The sequence below is a fragment of the Clupea harengus genome, chromosome 16 (assembly GCF_900700415.2).
Source record: "Clupea harengus chromosome 16, Ch_v2.0.2, whole genome shotgun sequence".
Taxonomy (NCBI): Eukaryota; Metazoa; Chordata; class Actinopteri; order Clupeiformes; family Clupeidae; genus Clupea; species Clupea harengus.
The window spans coordinates 822501-849067 of record NC_045167.1 but is presented as its reverse complement, the minus strand read 5'-3'; the positions used below and the strand labels follow the sequence as shown (position 1 = coordinate 849067).

General features: G+C 40.4%; 1 protein-coding gene across 1 annotated transcript in view; it reads right to left on the bottom strand.

Moving 5' to 3' along the window:
• Positions 1–26567, bottom strand: part of cacna2d1a (calcium channel, voltage-dependent, alpha 2/delta subunit 1a) — a 71719-nt gene that overhangs the window by 8118 nt on the left and 37034 nt on the right. Inside the window, exons 7-31 of the mRNA XM_031583333.2 lie at positions 24816–24947; positions 24032–24101; positions 21904–21954; positions 19149–19248; positions 18208–18369; positions 17672–17776; positions 16894–16972; positions 16561–16610; positions 15441–15530; positions 15149–15226; positions 14513–14596; positions 14257–14331; positions 13615–13686; positions 13259–13330; positions 13105–13166; positions 11396–11472; positions 9118–9178; positions 8847–8944; positions 4282–4363; positions 3762–3827; positions 3163–3335; positions 2978–3049; positions 2013–2080; positions 1146–1193; positions 979–1050 (exon numbers count right to left, since the gene is read on the bottom strand). Of these exons, the coding sequence (XP_031439193.1) occupies positions 979–1050; positions 1146–1193; positions 2013–2080; positions 2978–3049; positions 3163–3335; positions 3762–3827; positions 4282–4363; positions 8847–8944; positions 9118–9178; positions 11396–11472; positions 13105–13166; positions 13259–13330; positions 13615–13686; positions 14257–14331; positions 14513–14596; positions 15149–15226; positions 15441–15530; positions 16561–16610; positions 16894–16972; positions 17672–17776; positions 18208–18369; positions 19149–19248; positions 21904–21954; positions 24032–24101; positions 24816–24947 (2099 nt within the window). The remainder of the gene's footprint in view (positions 1–978; positions 1051–1145; positions 1194–2012; positions 2081–2977; positions 3050–3162; positions 3336–3761; positions 3828–4281; positions 4364–8846; positions 8945–9117; positions 9179–11395; positions 11473–13104; positions 13167–13258; positions 13331–13614; positions 13687–14256; positions 14332–14512; positions 14597–15148; positions 15227–15440; positions 15531–16560; positions 16611–16893; positions 16973–17671; positions 17777–18207; positions 18370–19148; positions 19249–21903; positions 21955–24031; positions 24102–24815; positions 24948–26567) is intronic.

The window sequence follows — 26567 nt, the reverse complement described above, 5'->3', positions numbered from 1 at the left end:
AGGAGTGAAGCTCGCCTAGAGCGCCAAATGTGCTAGGGCCGCCCCTGTCTGTATGGGTCCAAGGGTAGTCTTGTGGAGACAGATGCATGTTAACACATGAAGTCTGAACATTAGAGACAAGCCTGGGGAAATGTGGACTAATTCAGGGCGGGAACCACAGACATTAAGATGGGATCAATTACAGCAGCGTAATGGCTTTTGTAATTCTGACTGAGTTGCCTCTTGCCTAACGTGTGTCTTAGGGGAGAAGCAGGACCTTGTGTAGACCCCTTGTTAGGTTTTCGACACATTTCTAGTACGCAGTCTCCAGACTCGTCACATTAGTGCAAGTGGAGCCGCCTGGCACAGCAAGAATAATTCCAAACATAACATACATCTTTAGAAACGAAAAGCTTCAGGTCTCTCACAGGTCAGCTCACTTCACGTTTGGTAACGACCCAAATGAATCAGACAAACGTACGGTACAGCATGTACAGTGTTGCTTGGAGGAGGCCCACAGGCCCACAGAGGCCCTTCTCGGGGGCGACAGTGGTACAGTAGGTAGGGAAGTCGTTTAGTAATCAGAAGGTTGCTAGTTCGATTCCCTGTCGAAGCGTCCTTGAGCAAGACACTGAACCCCTAATTGCTCCTGATGTGCAGTGTGCCATCGGTGTAAATGTAAAATGTGTATACATCCTTGTAAGTCGCTTTGGATAAAAGCGTCTGCTAAATGACTAAATGTAAATGTTCTCAATCAAAGCAGGCTGATTTCAAGCAGTCACCTCTCTGCTAAACAAATCCCTCGAAAAACAAACGTCTGCCTTTCCTTAACCTACACTGCAGTGGATCTTTATGTATCCCATACAGTACATGGCTCTATTTAGGCACTAGGCTGTATTCAAAAAACATTTGCCCAGTACCACTAGGGGGGGCCTGCAGGTTTTGTCACAGAGGAAAGATCATTGCTTAACATCTAGGAGTTTGACAAGAAGGGTCCACCTGTCTGATGTAATCGTCACGATTGGCCATAATCAGGAAGCCACCGTCATCCAGGAGAACACAGTCCACGAACTGAAATTAGAGAGGACATGTATATGTCAAGCAAGTCACATGCCCAGACAGTTGGAATAGAGAAATGGTCAAATGTCCAAATAAACAAAGCAAACCTCATCATTTCTTTGACAGCCACAGAGTTCATCTTCGCAGATCGCAGGCTAAGAAACAGACATATAGCTTTACTTTTCAGACCAGAAATGGAACTAGTTAATTACAGTATTTTATAAAACTATTGCAAATAAAAAATACAGATGCATTTCTGCAAGAAAATGCAAAGTGCGACTGCTCAACAGCAGAAGAGGATCTAAGTACTTGTCCAGCAAAAGACAGATTATAAAGCCCTAAGGCTGATTATTATAATGATATAATCTGGAGCATACAGCACACAGTAGGCTTTATGATTAATAAAACAGTATTCTACATGAATTGTAAGTCTTCATATGTTGTGTGCGATAAGCTACATAATTTCCCCAGATCAAGGCAAAAATATTATCATCTGATCATTTCTTGAGTTCAAGGTCTAAGGTGTTCAAAGCCTAATGATACTTAGATTACTTTGAAATCCTCAAAGTTAATGTCTCTGAGTCTGGACAAATCTTGAAAATGTTTTATTTGGATGTAACAGATTTGGCCAATAATACACTGAGCAACTACAGAAACCAACGTCGTTGGGAATGCGTCTGATGATGTATGGTGTAGCCTAAGCTGAAGTAAAGGTAAAGGCACAAGAGCTCTAACAGAACATTTCAGACTGAGTGAAGAGAGATTTACAGTAGAAATAATGTGCTTTTGGAATATTGAAGCATGTCAATCTTTTCTAGTAGACCCCAAACATCAACTTATGAACATTTCAAATGAGCAGAATAGGTCCTCTTTCAGAGGAGCAATAGCAATAGCAATATCTCATGCAATCACACTAAAAAGTCTGCATAATAGTCTTTAACACCAACTACTGTTTCAGTCCATGCTGTTCTTACATTGGTCTTAGCGGTAGCATTTATGAAACTCTCCATCCAGGACTCAACATCCAGCTTCACACCCACCACTGTGAAAAAAAGAAAAGGTATGATCTTCATGTGTTATGGAGTCATCTCCATGGAAACGGCATCAGCTGTATTGTAGATTTCTTTAATTAGTTTCCCCATTCAACTCAATGGGTAATATCATAATATTGCCTAATCATAAATGCACTGGGTATGTCTAATGTCAGTCCCATGTATCCTTTATATTTTAAAAGATAGATAGGGTCCAGAGCCAGGCACTCTGCTTTTTCTGCCTTATTTTTTTAATTCATGATTTGTCAGTATTTGTACTTTTTCTATGATCCCTAGCAAATACAACATATTGCAGTAATTCTGTAAGGTCTTGGGTACGCTATCAGCATAAAAGCAGGTCTATTCATAAGGACATGTCACACTACTGTTGTGGCATTTAAATTTAAAAGTGGGAGGAGTAAGGTCTTTACACACAGAATATACACAGGGGGCTGGTAACACGGTTTTAGGTAAATGAATCCCCCCTCCACATCCTAGGACAAAGCAAAGGATTGGTCATAAGATGACTACAGATACACTATATGCACGTTTGTGCCAATTTGCATAATAAATTATCGTTACATGAGACCGTTGTTGTTGTTATTGTTTATAAGTTTGTGGCACATTACTCATGTCCCAATGCATTATATGAAAATGATAATTAGACTAATGGCGCACAACAGCACAACCAATTATAATTATGAATGGCTGACACTAGATTGCACATTCGTATATGATGTACCATGGTAGCATGATGTAATCATAAAATCAAGTAATGGCAAACTTGTCATGGTTATAACAATAACATCAAAACAGCATTGGAAATGTAAGAAATGTTAACATATGTGCATAACATTTGATAAATATTATACAGTGGATATTTGTTTTACATGTCTAAGTGCATTAACCTGCAGGTTTGAGCTTGACACCATCAATGTTGAGGTCCACAGTCTTGCTCACCAGAATTGAGTCAACTGTGACTAGAATAAAGAAAATCAGTCATGATTGTTAGCAAAAATGCACATACATATACATACATATTCATATACTGTACATGCAGCAACAATCAAACAGGAATGGCAACAAGACCTACCATTGGAACGGGGGTTGTAGACTGGTGGTGTGAATATGTAAAGGTCGTTGTCCAGGCTCCTTTTGTAAAAACTTGACTCGTACGTCTCAAACATATTGTAAGTCTTGTATGCTTCATACACGTCATATATCTCATAGGCATCATAAGTACTCTCTGACCAATCAAGACCAGCACTGTGGGAAAGACCACACACACACACACACACACACACACACACACACACACACACACACACACACACACACACAATCAATCAACAAATGGATCTTTACACTGAACACATCTCTCCTTTCTACGTCGCTTTGGATAAAAGCATCTGCTAAATGACTAAATGTAAATGTAAATGTAGAGACACGCATCGGTAGAGTATTTCAACTAATCTATGTCTTTAATCCCTGGATATATTCAAGACTAGCCTTCTGACAAACACACACACACAGGACTCAGGAATCTTTCACACTGTTCTTCTCTTCACACATTTAGCACCCACACACACACAGGACTCAGGAATCCTTCACACTGCCCTTATCTTCACACATTGAGCAGCCACACACACACCTGTTCTTCTCGTCACACATTTAGCACCCACACACACACACCTGCTGGGATACACGCGTGTGATGCCTCCATCCGTGGCCACGAAGCGAGCAGACACCCTGTCACTCCTGTGGAACTCAAACACATTATAGGTTAGATATGATCGTCAGGAAAGATTTATCTATCCATAACCAGCTAATGAAAGATGTGTAATGTAACCACACTCATTGCCCTCATCACCATACTAAGATTTGTAATGTAACCACACTCATTGCTTTCATCACCATACTAAGATTTGTAATGTAACCACACACATTGCTCATATCACCATACTAAGATTTGTAATGTAATCACACTCACTGCTCTCATCACCATACTAAGATTTGTAATGTAATCACACTCACTGCTCTCATCACCATACTAAGATTTGTAATGTAATCACACTCACTGCTCTCATCACCATACTAAGCTTCCAAAGACTCCCAGTGGTCCAGAACATGATTATGAACGTTAGTGAATTGAATTGATGATATACAGTACGTTACTGAAACAAGATCACAGTGTTCACAGGGCAGCACTCACAGCTTCTGTTCTGACCACTTCTTGACCAGTTCTGATGTGATCCCAGCGTCCAGGAGCAGTTTGTTCACCAGAGCACTGTTGCCTAAACCACAAGAGCCATACATCAGACCCAGCATCTAGAGTCTAAATCTGAAGATGTGTTACGCTACAGACATTTGAATACATCTGCATGTACAGTACCAGTCAAAAGTTTGGACACACCTTTTTAGAAGTTTTTTCTTTACTTTTATTATTTTCTACATGGTAGATAACACTTTTTTTGTTTAGTACATCATTCCATATGTGTTCTTTGGTAGTTTAAATGTATTCAGTATTAATCTACAATGTAGAAAATAATAAAAGTAAAGAAAACAAGGTGTGTCCAAACTTTTGACTGGTACTGTACACCAATGTTATTGTCACATAGCTCAGTTGAGTGATACATCCAAAAAATATACAATAATTAAGTATAAAATAAGCAAATAAGGGTATATTGTTGAAACAAGGAATGGCTGAAAACTGATGATAAATGATCACATGTTTCTGTTCCCCAGCCTGACAAAATTCTTACTAAATGACTAAATAACATCGGCTCATAGGACATATTCTATAGGTGTTTACATTTGCCTGAAAAACTGATTTCAGTTCACCTTCCTTCCTCTACGAAAGATCTGCACATAATGGCCTTATAATGTATTACCTGATTTTTTTTTAGGTGGATGTCACTGATATAATTATAAAAAACATTTTAGCTTTGAATAAAAGTTGCTTTGCACTGTAGTAAGTCCAAACAACAGAGCCATGGCCTGTGGTGAGACCAGATAACACCACCATAGACTGGTGTAGAAACCAGATGACACCACCATAGACTGGTCTAGAAACCAGATAACACCACCATAGAATGGTGTAGAAACCAGATAACACCACCATAGACTGGTGTAGAAACCAGATGACATCATCATAGAATGGTCTAGAAACCATGAGCAGATAACACCACCATAGACTGGTGTAGAAACCAGATAACACCACCATAGAATGGTGTAGAAACCATGAGCAGATAACACCACCATAGACTGGTCTAGAAACCAGATAACACCACCATAGAATGGTGTAGAAACCAGATGACATCACCATAGAATGGTGTAGAAACCAGATAACACCACCATAGAATGGTGTAGAAACCAGATGACACCACCATAGACTGGTCTAGAAACCAGATAACACCACCATAGAATGGTGTAGAAACCAGATGACACCACCATAGAATGGTGTAGAAACCAGATGACATCACCATAGAAACCATGACCAGATGACACCACCATAGAATGGTGTAGAGACCGTGAGCAGATGACGATAAAGGTGAAAAACACACCCTCTGCATTCAGGGGAGCAAGGAGAGGTAACAGTCAGATGAATCCCCACAGCCATTAAACATGACTGAATTGTTCCAAAGGGTACAACAAGGACTGTTGATCAAAGAGTTCTGTTGGTTTACACACTACGTCCTCGGAGCACATAAAACTGCCGTGCTACAGACCATTAATGTCCACCGACGTGGTAACCCCCTTTATGATGCACCACACACACACACACACACACACATCATAGAACACAGCTGGAGCAGCGCTCTAAGCTGTTCCCCTCCCCAACATGGTGGCTTTCATTAGGAACTAACTGAATGCAGCCCAGGAATTCTAATCCACTTCTAAATCTCTATGCAGAATTCCCTGTGAAGTACGGACTACCATACTATTATCACAAGAGACGATTATGAAGTCTAATTATAGCTTTCAGCATGCTCAATTGCAAGAGGGAATTCAATTTTCTCTTTCAAGTTGAAAAAGGGAACATGCACATTTTGAAACCCTAATTATTTTGGAGTGGCATGGTAAATGGACTGCATTTCTCTAGCCCTCCTCTAAGCTTCATTACATGGTCAGGAGGAGTCAGGATGGAACGACTACTCTACCTCCTGAACCACTGTCACCTCTAGTGTATGTTGATTAGAAAATGCCAGAAAAAAAACCCATAACAGCTCTTTAACACATCTTTTTCTCTCTCTAATTGTCTTCCTTTTATGATCTGCTCCTAAACCTCTTCCACTCAGGTTCGTTCCTCGCAAACAATAATTGGTCCTGGTTAGAAAGAAAGTGTGTAGGTTGGACAGGTGTATTACTGAGGACCTTGTCTGTCCAGTGAGTGTGCTGATACATGTGACTACTATGCCTCCAATGTTGAGGGGACAGTAGTGGACTGAAGTGGACTGAAGTGGACTGTAGTGGACTGAGACTGAGACTGAGACTGAGAGGAGACTGAGACTGAGACTGAGACTGAGAGGAGACTGAGACTGAGACTGAGACTGAGACTGAGACTGAGAGGAGACTGAGACTGAGAGGAGACTGAGACCTGAGACTGAAGACTGACGACTGAGACTGAGAGGAGACTGAGACTGAGACTGACGAGAGAGACTGAGACTGAGACTTGAGACTGAGAGGAGATGAACTGAGAGGGTAGACTGCAGAACTGAGACTGAGGACTGAGGACTAGACTGAGAGCTGAGACTGGACTGAGAGACTGAGACTGAGAGAGACTGAGACTGAGACTGAGACTGAGAGGAGACTGAGACTGAGACTGAGACTGAGAGGAGACTGAGACTGAGAGGAGATGAGACTGAGACTAGACTGAGACTGAGACTGAGAGGAGACTGAGACTGAGAGGAGACTGAGACTGAGACTGAGACTGAGAGGAGACTGAGACTGAGACTGAGACTGAGACTGAGACTGAGAGGAGAGACTGAGACAGACTGAGACTGAGACTGAGAGGAGACTGAGACTGAGAGGAGACTGAGACTGAGAGGAGACTGAGACTGAGACTGAGAGGAGACTGAGACTGAGACTGAGACTGAGACTGAGACTGAGAGGAGACTGAGACTGAGACTGAGACTGAGAGGAGACTGAGACTGAGAGGAGACTGAGACTGAGACTGAGAGGAGACTGAGACTGAGACTGAGACTGAGACTGAGAGGAGACTGAGACTGAGACTGAGACTGAGACTGAGACTGAGAGGAGACTGAGAGGAGACTGAGACTGAGACTGAGAGGAGACTGAGACTGAGACTGAGAGGAGACTGAGACTGAGACTGAGAGGAGACTGAGAGGAGACTGAGACTGAGAGGAGACTGAGACTGAGACTGAGACTGAGAGGAGACTGAGAGGAGACTGAGACTGAGACTGAGACTGAGACTGAGAGGAGACTGAGACTGAGACTGAGAGGAGACTGAGACTGAGACTGAGACTGAGACTGAGACTGTGAGGAGACAGACTGAGACTGAGAGGAGACTGAGGACTGAGACTGAGAGGAGACTGAGACTGAGACTGAGACTGAGAGAGACTGAGAGGAGACTGAGACTGAGACTGAGAGGAGACTGAGAGGAGACTGGAACTGAGACTGAGACTGAGACTGAGACTGAGAGGAGACTGAGACTGAGAGGAGACTGAGACTGAGACTGAGACTGAGAGGAGACTGAGAGGAGACTGAGACTGAGACTGAGACTGAGAGGAGACTGAGACTGAGACTGAGACTGAGACTGAGCCTGAGACTGAGAGGAGACTGAGACTGAGACTGAGACTGAGACTGAGAGGAGACTGAGAGGAGACTGAGACTGAGAGGAGACTGAGACTGAGAGGAGACTGAGACTGAGACTGAGACTGAGAGGAGACTGAGACTGAGAGGAGACTGAGAGGAGACTGAGACTGAGACTGAGACTGAGAGGAGACTGAGACTGAGACTGAGACTGAGACTGAGCCTGAGACTGAGACTGAGACTGAGAGGAGACTGAGACTGAGACTGAGAGGAGACTGAGACTGAGAGGAGACTGAGACTGAGACTGAGAGGAGACTGAGACTGAGAGGAGACTGAGACTGAGAGGAGACTGAGACTGAGAGGAGACTGAGACTGAGACTGAGAGGAGACTGAGACTGAGACTGAGACTGAGACTGAGAGGAGACTGAGACTGAGAGGAGACTGAGACTGAGACTGAGACTGAGACTGAGAGGAGGACTGAGGACTGAGACTGAGACTGAGACTGAGACTGAGACTGAGACTGAGAGGAGACTGAGACTGAGACTGAGACTGAGACTGAGAGGAGACTGAGACTGAGAGGAGACTGAGACTGAGACTGAGACTGAGACTGAGAGGAGACTGAGACTGAGACTGAGACTGAGACTGAGACTGAGACTGAGACTGAGAGGAGACTGAGACTGAGACTGAGACTGAGACTGAGAGGAGACTGAGACTGAGACTGAGAGGAGACTGAGACTGAGACTGAGACTGAGACTGAGACTGAGACTGAGAGGAGACTGAGACTGAGACTGAGACTGAGACTGAGAGGAGACTGAGACTGAGAGGGGAGAGTAGGTCCAACACTTCCTCCCAACTAGCCTCATTTTTCTTAGCAGTGGTACAAATCATTCAGACCCATCACACCATTGCATCATTGTCTGAAATATCTGTCAGGATGTCAACACTGATGAAACACACATTAAAAACACACATCTGTCTGGGCACAGTGTGGCCTGATATACTTACAGAGAGGGTGGTTGGGTGTGTTCCTGTCAATATACTTATTGAAGTTAATCAGGAACTCTGTGTTATTGTTCGAGGGCCTCAAGTCCGTGCAGTACTCCCTAATCACAACAAAGATATTCTAGTCAATCCGATTGAACTCAAGTCAGGTACATTCTATATTACACAAAGGACACAAAGCCTAGTGGATATTTATTTTTGTAAAATCGGTGTATACAAAGAGGTAATTAAGAAAAGAAGTAAGAAACATAATCTTTGGACTCGGTGACCTTACCTTTGTGCAATGAACGTGAATCCATATTCATCAAACTTTTCCACCTGCAGAGTCTCAGAAACTATTCAGAGAATTGGAAGATTTTTTTTCAAAATGTATTATTCAAGTGCAACAGTGAGGTGGATGAGTCAAGACTTTGAGATTTGAAGACTTTGAGACTTTTGGCACTCTGAGATTCATTTGAATGAAGAGTGCATTACAAATAAAATAAATTATTATTATTATTTAAGACTTATATGATAACTTGCCTTAATAATATGCCTTAATAATATCCTCATAAGCATACGTATACCACTAACTCTGAAAGTACAGAGACTAGTTCCACCACATCTTCCCTTGCTACTTAACCCTTTTATTAGTCACACATACTTTCAAACACACAAATCACACCCTTTCAAACACACTTGCATGCAGACTACCCCCCCCCCCCCACACACACACACATGTGCATGGGCAAACTGCATTTCGTTGTCTCAGTACTTGTACTCTGTGCAATGACAATACAGTTGAATCTAATCCAATCTAATGTGAAGGATGCATGCATATGCCAGTCCTATGGGCCCGTAAGTGACAACACAATGTTGACATTTCTGTACTAGATGTCAACCATTTCTGGTAAGAGTGGCTTCCCTCATAAAACCTGCTCACAATCTTCACCACTGCTCTGTTTGAATGAAAGAATCACCTTTGCAAGGCACTGGGCTGGATTGAAAATGTCAAACCTAATCCTCAACTCATTCCCTTGAAGATTGACAAGATTTCATACACGGCTCTCTCTCGTAAGAGTCAACAGGCAGCGTACAGAGCATTCTACCTCGGTCTGTCTCTCTATCACACACAAACACTAAAAAAACAAACGCACATACACACACACACACACATCCTTAATTTGTATGTTGGACTATAATTGTCCTGACATTGTGATAAAGAGAGAGAAATGGATGTCAGAAGAAGAAGAAGGGAGAAAGAAATTGGGTTGGAATGACAATGGCCAAAGGTCAACAGCATTGTGTTCACAGAGTAAGCTGCGAATGAAAATAGTGCAAGTCAAACAGTTTTGGTTGGCTGTTAAGACCATGTGGTTTTGAAATTTGAACGCTGCAGTCTATGCCATCCAGCTTTGATGGCAGTGAAGAATAATTGATACACACACACAATTGATACACAATATCAGATACACTTACAAAAAATGTGCATCAAGAAACGAATAAAAAGAAGGCCCTACCCGTTACCTTATAGTAATTATCAATACTTCAAGTAATGCTGTCGTGCTATTTCTAAATGATGTGGAGTGGGATATTTGGCCCCATTTTAAGGAAGGGTAGTCTCTAGTTTTCTGAGCAATGAGGGAGGTAGAAACCTTGATAGCACTCAAGACCTCCCATAATGATTCAAAAAAGGATCTAATGATGGTGCAGTTGAGAATTTGAATGTGTCATGTTTTTGAAACCCTTGTATATTGTTTAAGTAGTGTGTAGCACACGTGTTGGTCTGTGTCAGTCCGCCCATGTCCTGAGAGCTGAGCAGTGCTCTGGACAGACACGGTGCTGGACTGAGCTGTGATAACACAGGAACTAGGAGGAGTGAAGAGAAGAATACTTGCCCGTGTCTACTGAGGGGGTCCAGGCTGACGATGGACAGAACACAAAGGGGACAGAGGAGGGAGAGTAAAAGGAAGGGAAGGGAGGAATAGAGGGAGGAAGGTTTCGTCAGAGGAGAAGAGGACAGGATGATTTACACAATATTTTATTCAGTCTGGAGAGCCATGAATAAGAATATTGTCATGATGTTGAAAGTTTCAAGTTTGGGAAAAGATGTCTTTGAAACAGAAGCAGGGAGGGAGATTGATTGTTATGTTATAAAATCACTTTAGAGTGGTGCTTTGGGGTGGTTTTTATTTGCTTTTCTTTTCTTTTCTTTGGGGAGGGGGGGGGGGCATCTCTGTGTGCACTGATGGTTTTAATAAGTCTGCAGACAAATTCCACACATAGTTTAGTTGGTCATAAGATCTTCTGGTAAGAAAAGGCAAAGAAAACCACAACTGAGGATCAAATGGTGCTATGACTATGGAGAAAGAAAGCTTTGGGGGTAGGGTGCTTTGAAGTTAGGAACACACACCAGGAAAACAAGTATGACCTCACAGCATGTTTTGTCATAACCCTTCTTTAAGTTTGCTTAAGGAAGCTCTAGACATGTTGTTATGCAACACCAAGGCAATCCATGATCTATGTGTTTCTCATTAAAAGCTTAAATATGATGTTAGATGTGCAAAGCTTACATTTGGCCTGGGTAATGGTGTCTCCAATCGCTGCACGGAGATAGTGAAGACTGTAGTCTGGTAGTGCCAAAGCTAAACTGAAAACACACATACACGCACGCACACACACACACCCACACAAACAAACATACATGCATATTAAAGGTAAACTGAAAGGTAAATTACCTTAAATCATTACATAAAACATTTTGGTGTGCCATTTCTGCTTTCGTTGCGCCCTCTACAGGTCAAAGTCTGCCACTGCATTTAGGGCATTTTCTGCTTAAAAGTATAGAATGGGAAATGCAATGCCAGACACTAAGAGCACCTCTAAAACATAAGCATTCTAACCCTAACCCTAAAACACTGCATGACACATAAGTCATCTTTTTAACAGTCCATGCAACAATATTATGGTACTTCTGAAAGCATGCATGACACGACATCCGTTGATGGGTGTTGATTAGCATGTGCTCGTTTATCAGGGAATTAAGTTTCTTTTACAAATAGCTCACTTCATTAACATTTAGGAAAAATGTTTTACAAGGCATAACAAATAAGCAAAACCCCAAGCAAAGGCAAAACAGGAAAATCTAAAAAGAAAAAATATCAAGTATAGAAGTATAAGAAGTATAGATGGGTAATTTAAGAAGTATAGATGGGTAATTTAAGAAGTAATTTAAGAAGTATAGATGGGTAATTTAAAAAGTAATTTAAGAAGTATAGATGGGTAATTTAAGAAGAAATTTAAGGAATATACATTAGATGGGTTTCATTCTGAACAGTTATAGGACTAAGCTCCAAATACATTTCAACTTTTAAAAGTGGCCTATATACATTAAGGGTTGATTCCTCCATCCTTGCATCTCATTCTTGCTTCCTTAGGGGGAGAAACTAAAATGCAAGGTGGAAATTTGAGGATTGTCAAATAAAGAAATAAGATTCACCTCTTCGTGTCCCAATGTTCTGTGGACGTCCAAACATGTTAATACTGGAGGGTTTAACTCATAGTCATCTGATTCCTGATTCTTCCCTTCTCAAATTCATTGGCAGGTATTTAGTTTTTAGTCCAAACTTTTACCAAGGAGAATAAATGATCGAAATTGGTCCAGTATTGAGTTAGAACCCTTGTTTACTCCACTGACAGGCTCATAATGTTATTATAAGTGTCTGACGTCATGGAAAGGATCCCTACAGAGAGAGACCTGTGTCGGTTTACCTCAATAATTGTAAAGAAACTGTCAAAAGCGACTAATCACTAGGTATAGCATGTTTATGTTGACAGGTTATGTTGTCCTGGTTAATGTCAAGTTGTCATAGCAAAGATATTTACAGGATAGGCTGTCTCGGTTAATGTCAAGTTGTCATGGCAAAGACATTAACAGGATAGGCTGTCTCGGTTAATGTCAAGTTGTCATAGCAAAGGCATTAACAGGATAGGCTGTCTCGATTAATGTCAAGTTGTCATAGCAAAGGCATTAACAGGATAGGCTGTCTCGGTTAATGTCAAGTTCACTACTACTGTCATAACAAAGACATCCCAAACAATGTCAATGTTGCATTAAAAAAAATGAAATAATTGAGCAAATGACACCCAATGGCAACAGTCATAAACATTCATAAAAGAAAATACATCTTCTGTTTGTGAAAATACAAATCGTGTATCGTTTATAGAAATGCTGCCACCTACTGACCCCATCCAAGAAAAGAAACCCTCAAATATAATGTACCTGTAGTCAGTCCCACGGACATGGGCCCAGGTGTAGGTTCTGACACCCTGGTCCACATATCGCTGTCAGAAGAAGAGAATGAAATGAGATAAGCACATTCAAGATGTTCCATTTCAGGTTGAACACAATAAACATTTCTTTCACAGACTATTACCTCATCCTGGGACTTCACAAATGTGGTAAATGTTCGATTACCAGTATCGCCATCAATCATGTTTCTTCTGATCTAAAGGTGCAAGGATAGAAAGTCACAAAAGTGAAAGGAGCAATCAGGATAATATTAATACACAAGCACAAGAATGACACTAAGGGAATCAAGCAGAAACGTTTGGCTTTAACAACATTTAGCCCAAAACATGTATCCTAATGGCAGTAGATATACATATGATATGATTTGTCTTTTTAACCAAGCAATTGGGAAAAGGCAAAAGATAAAATATAACCACTGCAATGATGTAACCATTATAAAGCCACGTGCACATAACAAAGACATTGAAAAGGGGAATTTACCTCCACTTTAATCTCATCTTCTAATTCTGCATCTAAGAAATCCAGTGCCAGCGGCTCCTGGAATGTTGTTATCTTTGCAGAGACAATCATAAAGACAGACAAGAAAATAATATGTCTATATGAACTCAGTCTCTTTTTCAGATGTTTCCATCAGAATGTTATTAGAAGAGTCTGACAACATGGAAAGGATCCCTACAGAAATACATTTGTCTTTGTCATTATAAAGAAACTGTAGAAAATGACTGTTTCTACAGTTTCTCTAGCTTAAGTTTCAGTTTCTGAAGAAAATGACAGTAGAAACATTGTATATTGTATAGAAAATATATATGTGTGTGTGTGCGTGCGTGCGTGCGTGCGTGCGTGTGGTAAAGCGGGGCGTGTGTGTGGGGCGACAGTGGTACAGTAGGTAGGGAAGTCGTTTAGTAATCAGAAGGTTGCTAGTTCGATTCCCTGTCGAAGCGTCCTTGAGCAAGACACTGAACCCCTAATTGCTCCTGATGTGCAGTGTGCCATCAGTGTAAATGTAAAATGTGTATACATTGTAAGTCGCACATATGTAAGTCGCTTTGGATAAAAGCGTCTGCTAAATGACTAAATGTAAAATGTAAATGTAAAGCAGGTAGTAAACATTGGGCTTCATACCTTGGGCTTCAGGTTTGGATGGAGCAAAACATATCCATTTGGATCAATAGCAAAATAGTATCCATTTGGTCCAAACTTAAAACAAAGAAAAAGTTGTTTTGATCTTGCACATACAAAAGAGTAATTAATTAACCTATGTACTTTAAAAGTACCTTGATGATTTGCTTTTATTCGGGAAATAAAATTTTCAAAAATAAAATCATTTTCTCTAATAAACAACATTTTACACAATGAAGTGAAGGTCAGAGGGGTTTACTGAAAAGCGTGGCGTTAGCTTCTTGATGTCATCGAGTGAAACGTCAACGGCCATCACTCCAAGGATGAGTGGATTCTGCTGGGGCTTAGAGAACAGAAACAGAGAAGAGAGATGATCCAAAACCTGATCTACAGATCCAGGTTCTACTGAATAAACCTGATCTACAGATCCAGGTTCTACTGGTTAAACCTGATCTACAGATGCAATAAACCTGATCTACAGATCCACGTTCTACTGAATAAACCTGATCTACAGATCCAAGTTCTACTGAATAAACCTGATCTAGAGATCCAAGTTGAATAAACCTGATCTACAGATCCAAGTTCTACTGGTTAAACCTGATCTACAGATCCAATAAACCTGATCTACAGATCCAAGATCTACTGAATAAAGTTCCCTTCACATTTGTGCTGTGTGATCTATACTGATATTTCTAAATAGTACAATGTGTAATTCAAAATTGTAATATACTTAAGTAAATCGATCAAGTATCATAATAACAACTTGTACAGCAGGACATGAGCGAAAAAGGACGAAGCACAACAAGTGTGTGATGTAAGCAATCGAAACAAAACCAAAATGATTTATAATACAGCTAAAATGTCACACTTTATTGACTGCCCTTTTTAGATTTACCTTTCCTTTATGCTTGTTACTTTTAATTCTGGTCTGATTGAAGACTGGAAGTGTTCCCGTGATCACCTGTCCCAGCTCCTGCAATGCAATGGGTCACATACAGTAAACAAACAGAGAATACACACAAGTTCAGCATCAATCGGGTATTCTGAGAAAGTTCATGGCTGACAATTCCACATTTTGATTAGCGGTTGACTTTCCTCTGCACTCCATTTCTGTGTGTATAACCTACCAGAGCATCCATGTAAACGTTGACTTTCCTCTGCACTCCATTTCTGTGTGTATAACCTACCAGAGCATCCATGTACACGTTGGTCCACTGGACCCGTTTTGCCTTCTGGTTGGCCTTGACCATGGGCCTCCCCAGCACATCTAAGTATTCCTGTGTGGAAACACATACTGTGAAGAATGAAACCCATACTGTGAAGAATGAAACACATACTGTGAAGAATGAAACACATACTGTGAAGAATGAAACACATACTGTGAAGAATGAAACACATACTGTGAAGAATGAAACACATACTGTGAAGAATGAAACACATACTGTGAAGAATGAAACACATACTGTGAAGAATGAAACACATACGGTGAAGAATGAAACACATACTGTGAAGAATGAAACACATACTGTGAAGAATGAAACACATACTGTGAAGAATGAAACACATACTGTGAAGAATGAAACACATACTGTGAAGAATGAAACACATACTGTGAAGAATGAAACACATACGGTGAAGAATGAAACACATACTGTGAAGAATGAAACACATACTGTGAAGAATGAAACACATACTGTGAAGAATGAAACACATACTGTGAAGAATGAAACACATACTGTGAAGAATGAAACACATACTGTGAAGAATGAAACACATACTGTGAAGAATGAAACACATACTGTGAAGAATGAAACACATACTGTGAAGAATGAAACACATACTGTGAAGAATGAAACACATACGGTGAAGAATGAAACACATACTGTGAAGAATGAAACACATACTGTGAAGAATGAAACACATACTGTGAAGAATGAAACACATACTGTGAAGAATGAAACACATACTGTGAAGAATGAAACACATACTGTGAAGAATGAAACACATACTGTGAAGAATGAAACACATACTGTGAAGAATCACGCACACGATATCTGTACCACCTACAGTACCAGTCAAAAGTTTGGACACACCTTCTCAAGTTTTTTCTTTACTTTTATTATTTTCTGCATGGTAGATAACACTTTTTTTGTTCAGTACATCATTCCATATGTGTTCTTTCGTAGTTTAAATGTCTTCAGTATTAATCTACAATGTAGAAAATAATAAAAGTAAAGAAAAAACTTCTCAAAAAAATGAAAGGTGTGTCCAAACTTTTGACTGGTACTGTATATCCTAACTTCCTACCTGTGTGTTGATCCTGATGGCACCTATAGATGGGATCTCATAGTAGTACCCTAGAAACAAAGGCACAGAAGTAAGACAGTTAGAGAAGAGTACCCGGACTGTGACTTCATAAATGCGTGCATCATGTCATCAAAGGCCCCTAGGAGGTATGAAAGAAAAGAGCAATATGTGCTTTTCTGCTATTCTATGATGCTGTGCAAATGATTCTATGACACTGTACCTCTAACTGCATTAATACACAATTGATCAATCAGTACCAGCGGCTGGTGTTGAGACATGTTCTGAAATTCTGTTGTGCAAATGTCCATATATCCTTCAGTAGCCTACTTGTACCTTTATTGGTGCAAGCCATCCACTGAATAGGTGCTTTGTCATAGTTGTGCTGTCCCACCGAAAATGTGAATATACGCACCTGTGGAGATGGAGAGACACATTGGGAAAGACAAGGACAAAGGGGAGAACCTAACTGGACAAGGTTATAGTGTCAGATGTGTCAGATGTGTCATATGTGTCAGATGTGTCAGATGTGTAAGATACTACCTGGTGGCCAACAGGCTTTCTATTAATCTACTGGATGTAACATACACACTCTTATCTATTAATCTACTGGATGTAACATACACACACTCTTATCTATTAATCTACTGGATGTAACATACACACTCTTATCTATTAATCTACTGGATGTAACATACACACACTCTTATCTATTAATCTACTGGATGTAACATACACACACTCTTATCTATTAATCTACTGGATGTAACATACACACACTCTTATCTATTCATGTACTGGATGTAACATACACACTCTTATCTATTAATCTACTGGATGTAACATACACACACTCTTATCTATTAATCTACTGGATGTAACATACACACACTCTTATCTATTAATCTACTGGATGTAACATACACACTCTTATCTATTAATCTACTGGATGTAACATACACACACTCTTATCTATTAATCTACTGGATGTAACATACACACACTCTTATCTATTAATCTACTGGATGTAACATACACACTCTTATCTATTAATCTACTGGATGTAACATACACACACTCTTATCTATTAATCTACTGGATGTAACATACACACCCTCTTATCCGGATTGTACTTTTCAAAGATCTCTGAGGCTCTCTCTTCCCCGCCGTCCGTGAAGAGCATGATGATCTTGTTACAGTTGGCACGCGTCACATTTAGCTAAAGCATACACAATGAGTTTCTCTTAATTTTACAGCTAACTCCAGTTCTGCTCACGTAAATGAACAAATCACAGAGCATTCAATTCAACTAAATAATTAAATCATTAGTATGTGATTGCTACATATATGATTAATTGCGTAAAAAAAACCCACAGATTTTCACATTTTCAGTAACATTTATGGAATACATTTCTTGTAATTCATTACAATTAAAGTGAGTTGAGAGGAATCCCAAAGGGCACAAAGAGCAGCCATGAAAAACTACATCTACCAAAGATCTCCAGTAGAGATTTAAGATCCAGGTGAAAAACTACATCTACCAAAGATCTACAGTAGAGATTTAAGATCCAGGTGAAAAACTACATCTACCAAAGATCTCCAGTAGAGATTTAAGATCCGGGTGAAACAATCGCAAAAGCAAATACTAACATTTTCCGACAGCTGTTGAAAGGCCAGATCAAAACCATCCTTGTAATTCGTGATTCCTTTTGCCGTGATGTTCTGCACTGCATCTTTCAAGATCTTTTTGTTACGGACGTTGGCTTGGACCAAGTTGTCAAAGCAGGCAGCCTTTTTCGCATCTTCATTGAACTGTAATGACAAGTGTGAATGTATTTGGAGTATTAAACTGATATACAGATGTGATTTGTACTACTGCATTGTTAAGGCCTGTCAGAACAGAATAGATCTCTCTCTCTCTCTCTCTCTCCCCCTCTCTCTCACACACACACACACCTACACACACACACACACACACACACACACACTTAACTAAGCAGCGCAGGACTCAATATTAACCTCTTTCACTGAGAGCCTTATTAGTTCCCGTCAATATGTATTTGCCTAAAACAGTTGGCTGGCACCCAGCAATGTACTTAAAATGGAGGCTAATTTAATCACAGTGGAGGTGGTTTAAACTACTGTGACACAGCTGGACACCACGCTTGAAATATAGTCTTGAAGTTATTAAACAAATGGATATTTGCATTTGAAACATAGTAAAAACTCATTCATTATGGGGAACATTTATTCCCCGCTACTCGATGCAAACAAAATAATAATTTAAAAAATCAATTTCCTTTTTTAATTTCCATAAACTAATTATTGTCACATAGTCATTTGGGGAAGTATGGAGCTGAAGGACAAATCCTGATTCTGCCGAGTCAACCGGGAGGCCCTTGAGATACTTTATATACTCTGTCCGTCACACCTGAAACCAACACGCCTTCATGTCCTGCAGGGTAGGGTTTCCTTCTGATAGGCATGTCCATATTTGATTATTCTGCCCATCTCATACAAACACACACACACACAGACACACACCTCTCTTCTATTTCTCTTCAGAGTGAGCTGTTCAAACTGGTACTCACAGAAACTATATTGACATAGTCATCATCAGAGAGGGTTTCCAGCATCTCGTTGACTGATGTGCGGATCAGTCTCAGTGTCATTCCAGACACACTCCCACTCCTGTTACAGAAGAAGTAACAAAACGTAAGAAATGTGCTGTATGTGGTGCAAATACTATCATCATAATATATCACAAAGCATATTAGCTACATTCATAAACAATATTATGAATACACTGCTTTACAAGCAAATTTGCAAAAAAGGTTGCAATTGCCTTGAAAATCAACCACTACTAAACATAACACACTAAAACTAAACACAAATAGAACTCCCATACACCTTGCCAGGCAGCCTCTCTCTCTCCCTCTATATCCTATTGCCAATGCAAATACTGATACTGATAAAGGGGTCGTATTACCTACTGTTAATTGCTTACCTAAATGTATTTCCTTATTTGTTAATCAAATTGATGTCTACTAATGAAATTCACTCTCTCTTATAGTGCAACCTTTGCCTGCAAATGCTGATGGATGTGGAAACACTGTTCCTCATCACCATATCCATTATGTTCATTCACACATATTGGCAAGCGAACTCTGCCCACTCACTCTGTTTCTTTCTCCCCCTCCTAGTCTGGACTGTCTTCACTGTGGGATGCTGCTGTAGTCTCTTTACCTGATCCACACACACACACACACACACACACACACACACACAGTCTAGACTGTCTTCACTGTGGGATGCTGCTGTAGTCCCTCCACCTGATCCACACACACACACACACACACACACACACACACCCTCCTAGTCTGGACTATCTTCACTGTGGGATGCTGCTGTAGTCCCTCCACCTGATCCACACACACACACACACACACACACACACAGTCTAGACTGTCTTCACTGTGGGATGCTGCTGTAGTCCCTCCACCTGATCCACACACACACACACACACACACACACACACACACACACACACACACACACACACACACACACACACACACACACACACACACACACACACACACCCTCCTAGTCTGGACTATCTTCACTGTGGGATGCTGCTGTAGTCCCTCCACCTGATCTACTTGTAGAAACCCTCGGCCTACACGTACCCAACCCCCACCTTACTCTCATACACTTATTCTACCCCATACTCTGTGCTAGCATTTTCCTGCAATGTAAATAATTGCCACCATCGACATTCTGTTCCATAACTCTACTTACCCTTGGAATAGCAACCCTATGAGCACACTGTATACCCACTAAGCTGTAATAGTAACCCTATGAACACACTGTATACCCACTAAGCTGTAATAATAACCCTATGAGCACACTGTATACCCACTAAGCTGTAATAGCAACCCTATGAGCACACTGTATACCCACTAAGCTGTAATAGTAACCTTACGAGCACACTGTATACCCACTAAGCTGTAATAGTAACCTTTACGAGCACACTGTATACCCACTAAGCTGTAATAGCAACCCTATGAGCACACTGTATACCCACTAAGCTGTAATAGTAACCCTATGAGGACACTGTATACCCACTAAGCTGTAATAGTAACCCTATGAGCACACTGTATACCCACTAAGCTGTAATAGTAACCCTATGAGCACACTGTATACACACTAAGCTGTGATAGTAACCCTATGAGCACACTGTATACACACTAAGCTGTAATAATAACCCTATGAGCACACTGTATACACACTAAGCTGTAATAATAACCCTATGAGCACACTGTATACACACTAAGCTGTTCTACAGCACTTGAATGCTCTACCCCCACCTCTTCCACTACCAGTTTTTTATAATAATCATGTATTTACAATAATATGTTTGTATGTTTTATGCACACTTACCACTTGGATTCTGTATACATTTGCCCCATGCATGTTGTGTTCATCTACTACATGCATGCTGAGATTGTTTCCCCTCCCCTTCTGCCACAAGCCCCGCCCCCTTCTCTATCTCTACCGATAGCCCCCCCCCTTCTCTATCTCTACCGATAGCCCCCCCCCCCTTCTCTATCTCTACCGATAGCCCCCCCCCCTTCTCTATCTCTACCGATAGCCCCCCCCCTTATAGAATAGAATAGAATAGACTTTATTTAATTTAATTTAATTTAATTTAATTTAATTTAATTTAATTTAATTGCATCATTAACCCATAACAGACATATGTAGGCACCACTCTTCCAATAAAGGGAACATGATATTGATTTTGCCAGATAGATACAGTACCAGTCTCATTCAATGGTTTTACTTCATTTATTTATTTCTTCTACATTGTAGATTAATATTGAAGACATCCAAACTATGAAGGAACACATATGGAATTAATGAATGAATTAATATATAGACACATTTCAATAATTACTGATTTATTGAATGATAAATTGATATGTTGTAATACAGCCCTTGTAATCCTCAGTTCATGACATGCATTCCCCACTGTCACTGGTTCGATATGAAACGTTTGAGGCAAAGCACCCGATATCAAAACACAGAGAGACAATCCCCACTGGATGCTGGCATCAATAAAGGTATCTCCTAAATATCTAAACAGACATTACATAGATTCCCATGAACAGTCCATATTTGGTCTATAAATGTATCTGCTTTTGCAAAGCCAGAATATATTGATGATTGATGATTGATGTGAGATCCGGAGGTGGTGATGAGAACATTGTGCAGGACAACTCAACATTGTGTTTCATGGTGTCTGGCTTTTGAATGATATGAATAATGAGCACATTACTTACGCATCCACCAGAATCAGCATGTCCTTAGGCGATGCAGCGCCTTGTATGTACCTACAAAGCAGTAGATCAAGTTCACTTACTATCACACAGCATTAGGAAGGAGAAGGACACAATCTGTGTGTATGATGAAAACAACAATGAAGACGCAATGGATTCAGTTTAGTCATGGTTTTGTAGAGACATATTAACCATGAACGGAAGTTTAGTCATGGTTTTGTAGAGATATATTAACCATTAACCATGAACGGAAGTTTAGTCATGGTTTTGTAGAGATATATTAACCATTAACCATGAACGGAAGTTTAGTCATGGTTTTGTAGAGATATATTAACCATTAACCATAAACCATGAACGGAAGTTTAGTCATAGTTTTGTAGAGATATATTAACCATTAACCATGAACGGAAGTTTAGTCATGGTTTTGTAGAGATATATTAACCATTAACCATGAACGGAAGTTTAGTCATGGTTTTGTAGAGATATATTAACCATTAACCATAAACCATGAACGGAAGTTTAGTCATAGTTTTGTAGAGATATATTAACCATTAACCATGAACGGAAGTTTAGTCATGGTTTTGTAGAGGTATATTAACCATGAACGGAAGTTTAGTCATGGTTTTGTAGAGGTATATTAACCATGAACGGAAGTTTAGTCATGGTTTTGTAGAGGTATATTAACCATGAACGGAAGTTTAGTCATGGTTTTGTAGAGATATATTAACCATTAACCATGAACGGAAGTTTAGTCATGGTTTTGTAGAGATATATTAACCATTAACCATAAACCATGAACGGAAGTTTAGTCATAGTTTTGTAGAGATATATTAACCATTAACCATGAACGGAAGTTTAGTCATGGTTTTGTAGAGGTATATTAACCATGAACGGAAGTTTAGTCATGGTTTTGTAGAGGTATATTAACCATGAACGGAAGTTTAGTCATGGTTTTGTAGAGGTATATTAACCATGAACGGAAGTTTAGTCATGGTTTTGTAGAGGTATATTAACCATGAACCTATGGCATCTACTATCTGTATCTACCCAGAAGCCTTCCATATGTATCTACAGTAGAACCTATTTTATCTAGACATGATAGATACTAAATAGCAAAGTTAATGGCACAGAGGAAAATGTCAACTTCATCTGATGTGCTTTTAGTGTCCGTTTCATTATGCTTTTGAGCTAGTTATCCGACGGAGACGCACGTACAGAGCAGGGTATAAACACACAGACCGATCACACACAAATGGGGAACACGACGGGAAACAGGTGAGCACAGAGAAATGGAGGGAAACCAACGATGACAGGAAGTGACAGGTGAGGGGCGGAGACAACGCATAGAACAACAGGAGCACATGTTAAAATGTAAACAGAAGCACACAGCAGAACCGTAAACACACTCCAGCACATGGAGAACAAAACAACACAAAAGTGACAAAAAATGGCCCCTAAGATGGCCAACTCAGGATCCACTAAGATGGCCAACTGAGGGTCCACTAAGATGGCTAACTCAGGGTCCACTAAGATGGCCAACTCAGGATCCACTAAGATGGCCAACTCAGGGTCCACTAAGATGGCCAACTCAGGGTCCACTAAGATGGCCAACTCAGGGTCCACTAAGATGGCCAACTCAGGGTCCACTAAGATGGCCAACTCAGGGTCCCGGCTGAAACACTGACAAGAACGTTTGTGCACCTCTTAGTGATTTAGAACATCTGCATAAATATGAACTAAAATGTGATCAGATTTTCACGTCATGAAAATCGATAAAGGGAAGCCTTACATTAAATGACCATAATGTGAAAATGTATGTGCAAGAATTTTTAACTTGTTGAAACTAGTGGGCCTTCTTGCGTGACCCCCCCTGCTTCAGGATCTGCCACTAGATTTTATATCGGATTAGAGTTAAGACTGTACTTGGCCTTTTCAGAACACAAGATGTCCTATGCCTTGAAAATAATTTTAGATATCAACTAACATAAAGTAATTGTCTTTCTGAGAGACCAACCCCCTATTGAGTTTCAGCTCTCTGCTGTAGAATTTCCTGGCACAATGTAGAATTCAAAGGGTTATGGACAGGATAGGATTAGGGTCATGGTTGGGGGTCTTGAGTTGGGATACTCACCATGGTCTCCGTCTGACATCATATAGATCAATTTTGTTAGGTGTTTTATCTTTGTCTATCCATGGGGATGCTGAGGGTAAAGAAAATAAAAGAAGAAAATGAAATAATCTCACTGAGGTCTCCCTGTGGCCTCATCAACATGTTAGCACTGCATCGCTAATTCAAATGTATATATATTCAATTATTTTTATTGGATTTCACATAAATGTATACAATGACACAATAATAACTGACAATTTTACATTAAAGCTGATCATGTGATAATTCATACCGATGAAATTTACATACAAATCTACAAAATCAACTCTAATAAAATATACATAATAATAAAACCAGACAAGACATCAAGCAGGTAGGGGGAGGGACGGGGGAGGGACGGGGGACGGGGGGGGACGGGGGACGGGGTGTAAGGCTTTAACTTATGAGACTGTCCGAAGAGCAGTTATTGAAGTAGTTTAAAAATGGCTGCCAAACCTTGTGGTATTTTCTACAAGAGCCTCCAATGCGGAACCTCAGCTCCTCTAGTTTAAGGTGTGCCATAACATCCTTTACCCACTGGCCATGTGAAGGTGGGGCTAATTCAAATGTAAGTAACTTCAGTTCACTTCACTTCACTTGCATATGAACAGAATACCCTGAGATCTATCTTGCCTAAAGTCTCATGGCATGTACTTCATGGTGCTAAATGACAGTTGCATAAGCTCATTAAGCTCAGATAAATAGTGAAAAGGAGAGTTTTCATGTGTTCCAATAATAAACTCATAGTTATCATAATAATATTCACCTGGGTAGTAGCGGGCCAGCCCAGTTGCACTGCCAAACACTTGCCAGACCAATGAAGGATCCTCCTCTCTGTTCTTTCTGAAGACGTCCACCAGAGCATCTGTCCAGTTGAGCTCATTAAGAACTATGGTGGCTGGAAGACACAAAGACACAAATAAGAACAATTTGTTAAAAGGCTGTAGTACGTCATTCAGGCACAAGTTTAATAGGTGCTGGTGCCACACCTCTCAATAAACTATTTTCAAGTTTGAAAATACTATCAGTGCATTGTGTTACCTCCTTGTATGAAATGCGTCGTATAAATAAAGTTTGATTTGATTTGATTTGATCAGCATTGGCTAAATATATCCTCTAATGATTCGGCTCAGTTGTTTTTACAGTGGACAGTTTAATGAGGATCATAGAGGCTGAAGAGTTGGGAGTTTGTGAGAAGAGAGTGTCCATAGCAGGCACACACACACACACACACACACACACACACACACACACACACACACACACACACACACACACACACACACACACACACACACACACACACAGGCATTATGCTGCTGTTCCACTCACATCCACAAGTCCAGAAAGACACGGAGTTCTGTTTCAGTAAAACACACTGTACGTAATGCTAAAGGTATTGTCTGCAACTCGAATCCAATACACATATTGTATAATTCCATGAATTGCTCATCACAGTCCCCTAGTAGTCCGTTTAGTGTGTGCGCTCCAATGGCGCTCTGGTGTTGGTGCACTGTCCTGGCTCTATAAATGAGAAACACACATAGTGGCCATAAACATGTCCAGGCACTCAACACATTGCTTCAGGAGCATGAAAGGGAGGGGTGTCATTTGATTGGCTGTTCATCAGAAATATCAACAATCTCACCTGTATTGTGGACTTCATCTTTAAATGCTGACTTCAATGGTTTGTGTGTGAGAATTTATTCATAATTTTTTCCATCTATAATCTCTTAAAGGTATCATATTGAGGAAAACTTTTTCCTGCCTGTTTTTGAAACCATTGAGTGAGGTTCAAGACCAAGAGGTGTCTCCAGTGTGCTGAGCCACTAGTACACGGAACTCAAAGACTCAGTGAAGAGATTACCAAACGGCCAGGAAGAGATACTTTGGTTGATTAGTCACGTGGCTTTCTGATGACCAGGTACAGAAGTACAGAAAGTGGCGGGGGAAACAAACAAAGGCAGGAAGTAAACACTTACAGATTACAGAATTACATATTTACAACTGACTCATCATATAAAGCACATATGAACAATATTCAAATAAGTCTCACTGAAGTTTCACTCAAAGCTCCCATCTATCTTTAGATCTTTAGATCTAGGAGTAAGCACCAGTCAGAGCTCCAATCCATCTTTAGATCTATGAGTAGTAGCATCCTGTCTCTTTGGACTGGGCACAAATGTTCATTATAGCACTTGATCGGTCCAAGTGTGACAGTATCCTGTCCAGTCAGCCAGCATCCTTTGCAATCAGACAAAAGATTAGGAATGTAAAGCGCATCCCTCTGTTGCTTTCACACAAAGCATCTTTGCTCTATGTCTCTGCTCTGGTTTTAGAATGTGTCTGTTTTGCTGCCTCAACCCTGCCTGATTGATTTGGATGTTTACTTGGATTACTGTCCCTCCGTCTGCCTGGTCTGTAGGTTTTGCCTTGCTCTTGTTCAGCTAATGTCCCCTGACCTGTCTGCTCTCATTGAACTCTGTCTGTGTCTGTGTCTGTGTCTGTGTCTGTGTCT